Source organism: Oncorhynchus mykiss, chromosome 24 (assembly GCF_013265735.2).
Source record: "Oncorhynchus mykiss isolate Arlee chromosome 24, USDA_OmykA_1.1, whole genome shotgun sequence".
NCBI lineage: Eukaryota > Metazoa > Chordata > Actinopteri > Salmoniformes > Salmonidae > Oncorhynchus > Oncorhynchus mykiss.
Genome location: NC_048588.1, coordinates 12,802,482 through 12,808,481, shown reverse-complemented (window position 1 = coordinate 12,808,481; position 6,000 = coordinate 12,802,482). Strand labels below are relative to the sequence as shown.

General features: G+C 41.3%; 1 protein-coding gene across 3 annotated transcripts in view; it reads right to left on the bottom strand.

The window, feature by feature from the left end:
- Positions 1 to 6,000, bottom strand: part of LOC110503780 (alpha-2-macroglobulin) — a 29,879-nt gene that overhangs the window by 16,328 nt on the left and 7,551 nt on the right. The window contains exons 13-19 of one of the 3 annotated variants that reach the window (XM_036961906.1): positions 5,692 to 5,755; positions 5,261 to 5,406; positions 1,769 to 1,918; positions 947 to 1,183; positions 600 to 681; positions 365 to 521; positions 1 to 143 (exon numbers count right to left, since the gene is read on the bottom strand). The exon at positions 1 to 143 is cut by the window's left edge and continues 83 nt beyond it. In XM_036961906.1, the coding sequence (XP_036817801.1) occupies positions 1 to 143; positions 365 to 521; positions 600 to 681; positions 947 to 1,183; positions 1,769 to 1,918; positions 5,261 to 5,406; positions 5,692 to 5,755 (979 nt within the window). The remainder of the gene's footprint in view (positions 144 to 364; positions 522 to 599; positions 682 to 946; positions 1,184 to 1,768; positions 1,919 to 5,260; positions 5,407 to 5,691; positions 5,756 to 6,000) is intronic. The other 2 variants (XM_036961907.1, XM_036961908.1) reach the window with 2 other exon arrangements.

The following is a 6,000-nucleotide window of genomic DNA, read 5'->3' as shown; positions in this document are numbered from 1 at the left end:
GGCTCACAAAGAAGGGTTGGAAGGCAGTGAGGCCAGTGTTGGGAGCCAGGCCAAAACCCACTGGGGAAGTACAGAACGCCCCTGCAGCCCACTTGGTGATGGTGTCAGGGACAGTCTTTTCAACATTCACTTTTCCTGTATGTCTGGTCGTGGTGAATAGGGCACAATAAAAACCATGTATATTAACATCAGAACACATAACATGGTCAATTCAATAAATAAACCTACCCCATGGACAAAAACATTCTTGTAGTTTCAGTATAACCCTATTACAAGGCAGTGTCAGCTAAGCACCCCATGAAAAGGGATGTGCATTAAACTAAATATAAATGGATACAAATTTGCCGTCTGTTACAATGCTTACCCCACAGGAATCAGGTCCCAGATCCAGGTCTCAGGGAAGTACGTGCGGACGGTCTCCTTAGGCCTGTCAGAGGCTCTACCCCCGGCTGAGGTCTCTGGCATCATGTTGGCCATTGACACTGGAGCATCAATTTCTTCTACTGATTTAAATTGGATAGCTGTAAATAGAAACGAATCCTTTATTATTAGGTTAAGATAGAAAGGTTCACACATTATCATACCCTCTTCTACCATACCGTCATATTCCATTGAAAAGGGTATAATACAGTGGTAAGGTTTTTTCACGTCAGAGTTGGTCAGGATCTTGATTCCAACTTCCTAAAATGAAAAGTAAAGCAATAGAACAGTCAGTGTAAAGGCCATATCATACCTGTATTTCAGTTTTGCTCAATTATGTGGGTATTGGTTTAAAACCCCAAACATTTTTATAGATACGGTGTATACGTCTTAACAGACTGCATTCCATTTTAATTCATTCAGTGTCTACTTTCTTACTTAAATAAATATTAAAGTATTTATTTATACATTTTCCATATTCCAAACAGACAAAAACAATAACATTAAACTTATTTGATCCTCTTACTTTAAAGATGTTGTAAACATCGTTTTTGTCATTGTTGGAGCCAAACCAGAATGAGCGTTTTTTCCTGTCAGGTACGGGTGGTGCTTCTAACTCCTCTGCCAGTTTAGGGACAGGTGGAGGGAGCACTTCCATCTCCTCTTTAATGATTGGAGGAAATGGTCGGCATGGGTAGGGGTCAAAGTCTTCTACCCTGTATGAATATCCAGACAACTTCTGAACAGGCAGCTGACTGAATACCTGCCGAGAGAGAAGTAATATACCTCCAGTAATACTGACTTAATAATCAGCAGCACCTTGACACGGTCAGAGCGTGATCGGTGCATGGTCAGAGCGTGGTCGGTGCATGGTCAGAGCGTGGTCGGTGCATGGTCAGAGCGTGGTCGGTGCATGGTCAGAGCGTGGTAGGTGCATGGCCAGAGCGTGGTAGGTGCATGGTCAGAGGTTATAGGGTCAGTACAAAGTTAGGACAAGGTCAGTGCATAGGATAACACCTGGGTTAAATACATACGGCTAATACTTGATCTGCACTCGATTTAGCTTGAGTGGTACAACACAACCAACTAAATAGTCCCACAAGTTGAAACTTCTAAACTTTAATTATCAGACAGTGGTTTAGACATGGTTAGAGGAAGCTAAAAATGAGCCAAATCCTATCTTGAAAAACATGGGTGCACAAAAACAATGCCAAAGGTGATGTGTTTAGTGCTTAGTGTGGTGAGTGGTGGTGGTGAGTAGTGTGGTGAGTCAATGGTCCTGGTCAAAAGTAGTGCACTACATAGGGTATAGGGAGCCATTTGGGACGCAGAACCATGGAGAACGTACAGAGTCTAGGCTGAGCTCCTGTTCAGGCTGCAGCAGCAGCACACTCTGGTCGATGGCCCTGAGAGAACACAGAGACCCTGGGTGGGCCTGGAGGCTCAGAGAGGTCTTCTCCCCTGGCAACTCCTGGAGGGACGAGAACTTCAGGGACACCTGGAGAGAAGAAAAAGGATGAGACATCACAGAAAATGTTTAAACATATCTACAGTGCCTTCAGAAAGTATTCTTAACCCTGGACTTAATCCACATTTTGTTGTGTTACAGACTGAATTCAAAATGGATTAAATATGTATTTTTTCCCCTCACCCATCCACACACACATAATGACAAAGTGAAAACACGTTATTAGAAAATGATCGCAAATGTATTTAAAATGAAATACAGAAATCTAATTTACATAAGTATTTCTCCCCCGAGTTAATACTTTGTATAAGCACCTTCGGTGGCGATTACAGCTGTGAGTATTTTTGAGTTATTGCGCACCTAGGGCTGTGGCAGTCACAAAATGTTGTCAGCCGGTGATTGTCAAGCAAATAACTGGTCGGTCTCACGGTAATTGACCATTAATGAACAAACATTTAGCATCTCCTGGCTTACATACAAAGCATAAATCCATTTTATAAAGTCTAATAAATCCATGTAATACAGTGCCTTGCGAAAGTATTCGGCCCCCTTGAACTTTGCGACCTTTTGCCACATTTCAGGCTTCAAACATACAGATATAAAACTGTATTTTTTTGTGAAGAATCAACAACAAGTGGGACACAATCATGAAGTGGAACGACTTTTATTGGATATTTCAAACTTTTTTAACAAATCAAAAACTTGGGCGTGCAAAATTATTCAGCCCCTTTACATTCAGTGCAGCAAACTCTCTCCAGAAGTTCAGTGAGGATCTCTGAATGATCCAATGTTGACCTAAATGACTAATGATGATAAATACAATCCACCTGTGTGTAATCAAGTCTCCGTATAAATGCACCTGCACTGTGATAGTCTCAGAGGTCCGTTAAAACGCAGAGAGCATCATGAAGAACAAGGAACACACCAGGCAGGTCCGAGATACTGTTGTGAAGAAGTTTAAAGCCGGATTTGGATACAAAAAGATTTCCCAAGCTTTAAACATCCCAAGGAGCACTGTGCAAGCGATAATATTGAAATGGAAGTTGTATCAGACCACTGCAAATCTACCAAGACCTGGCCGTCCCTCTAAACTTTCAGTTCATACAAGGAGAAGACTGATCAGAGATGAGGCCAAGAGGCCCATGATCACTCTGGATGAACTGCAGAGATCTACAGCTGAGGTTGGAGACTCTGTCCATAGGACAACAATCAGTCGTATATTGCACAAATCTGGCCTTTATGGAAGAGTGGCAAGAAGAAAGCCATTTCTTAAAGATATCCATAAAAAGTGTTGTTTAAAGTTTGCCACAAGACACCTGGGAGACACACCAAACATGTGGAAGAAGGTGCTCTGGTCAGATGAAACCAAAATTGAACTTTTTGGCAACAATGCAAAACGTTATGTTTGCGTAAAAGCAACACAGCTGAACACACCATCCCCACTGTCAAACATGGTGGTGGCAGCATCATGGTTTGGGCCTGCTTTTCTTCAGCAGGGACAGGGAAGATGGTTAAAATTGATGGGAAGATGGATGGAGCCAAATACAGGACCATTCTGGAAGAAAACCTGATGGAGTCTGCAAAAGACCTGAGACTGGGACAGAGATTTGTCTTCCAACAAGACAATGATCCAAAACATAAAGCAAAATCTACAATGGAATGGTTCAAAAATAAACATATCCAGGTGTTAGAATGGCCAAGTCAAAGTCCAGACCTGAATCCATTCGAGAATCTGTGGAAAGAACTGAAAACTGCTGTTCACAAATGCTCTCCATCCAACCTCACTGAGCTCGAGCTGTTTTGCAAGGAGGAATGGGAAAAAATGTCAGTCTCTCGATGTGCAAAACTGATAGACATACCCCAAGCGACTTACAGCTGTAATCGCAGCAAAAGGTGGCGCTACAAAGTATTAACTTAAGGGGGCTGAATAATTTTGCACGCCCAAGTTTTTGATTTGTTAAAAAAGCTTGAAATATCCAATAAATGTCGTTCCACTTCATGATTGTGTCCCACTTGTTGTTGATTCTTCACAAAAAAATACAGTTTTATATCTTTATGTTTGAAGCCTGAAATGTGGCAAAAGGTCGCAAAGTTCAAGGGGGCCGAATACTTTCGCAAGGCACTGTACATTAATAATAATAACCAAACCTCAGAAACATTCAATATCGTCTTGGTAAGCAACTCCAGTGTAGAAATAGCCTTGTTTTAAGATATTGTCCTGCTGAAAGGTGAATTTGTCTCCCAGTGTCTGTTGTAAAGCAGACTGAACCAGGTTTTTGTCTAGGATTTTGCCTGTGCTTATAGCTGTATTCTGTTTCTTAGCTGATGACAAGCATTGTATTGGTTTTGCCCCAAACACAACGCTTCATATTCTTTGCATTATTCTTTTGCAGTATTATTACTTAAGTGCCTTCTTGTAAACAGGATGCAGGTTTTGGAATACTTTTATTCTGTTCAGGCATCCTTCTTTTCACTCTGTCATTTAGGTTAGTATTGTAGAGTCTCTGAGCAGTTCGTTCCTCTCCGGCAACTGAGTTAGGAAAGACACCTGTATCTTTGTAGTAAAGCCTAATTAATAACTTCACCATGCTCATAGGGATTGTCAGCATCTGTTACCAATTGGTGCCCTTCTTTGAGAGGCACTGGAAAACCTCCCTGGTCTTTGTAGTTGAATCTGTGTTTGAAATTCACTGCTCAACTGAGGGACCTTACAGATAATTGTATATGTGGGGTACAGAGTTGGGGTAGTCATTCAAAAATCATGTTAAACAATATTATTGAACACGGAATGAGTCCATGCAACTTATTATGTGATTTATTAAGCACATTTTTACTCCTGAACTTATTTAGACTTGCCATAACAAAGGGGTTGAATACTTACTGACTTAATAAGACATCAGCTTTTCCTCTTTTATTCATTTCTAAAATGTTCTACAAACAAAATTCCACTTTGACATTACGGGGTACTGTCTGTAGATCAGTGGACAAAATCTAAATTAAATCAATTTTAAATTCAGGCTAACCCAACAAAATGTAGGGAAAATAAAGGGGTGTGAACGTTTTCTGACGGCACTGTATACTAGCATACATGTCCAACACATTGGTTCATTTCAAGTACAGTAGCATACTGATGTGAATATTGGAATAAAGCCCACACAACATAATAAATGCTAGGGGGATAGAAACAGGCCCGACGAACATGATGATCAAAGAGGAGCCGTTGAAGCATTTCATATCATAGTCTGATGCAAAGTCATTTTGGAAATTGATAGTGCACATGTTGCCCCAATATACAGTATATACATGGCTCAGGCTCTCTGATGAGACATTTTGACATCTCATGTGGCTGGCAAAAGATGCCGAGTTGCCTACCTCGTTTTTTAGGCAGAGGTGAATGGGGAAGTCTCGGCTGTCTGCTACTGCCTCCCCATCAGGCAACACGGTGTACACCACTACCTGGGCAAAAGGGGTCAGCTCAGGCATCCGCTGCAGCGAGAGAGTCAGCTCCCCTTGGTTTACTAAAATGAGAGATGGACAATGGGATTGCCATTAAGTCACCGTAAACCACCAATCATCCAATACGAACATTGTGTTCTCTGATTAGCGTATGAACTTGAAATATACTGTGCAGTAAGAGCTGGTATTGAAGATGTAATCTGGATGATTGAATCCTGTCGTGTCAGCTTTTTATCCCATGACAGCTTAATGCCATTAGGCATGTTCTCTAATCAAGTGGGGTTCTGAGAAGTTCTAATGAAAAACGGCAAGAAACATTCGGTAGAATCCAAGTCCAATGTATTTACCTTTTCCTTCTGTAACAGTCACCGGAAGATGGCCGTGCTGCTGAATGCTGCCTCTAGATATAACCTGGGACAGCCAGGTGGCAGCATCAACATTAATAACCAGAGAGTGACCCAGGGAGACTGGAACATTGGCTAAAACTGGGAGATCTGCTAGCAAATATCTTGAAGTTAATGCATTATTGAAGTGTAAAATGACTGAATATCACCAATGATTAACTTTTCAACTGCATGTAAAGTACTGTACGGTTTGCCCGAGCCATTCTCAAAATATTTCCAGACGCAACACAATATGACAATCAAATACCGAAG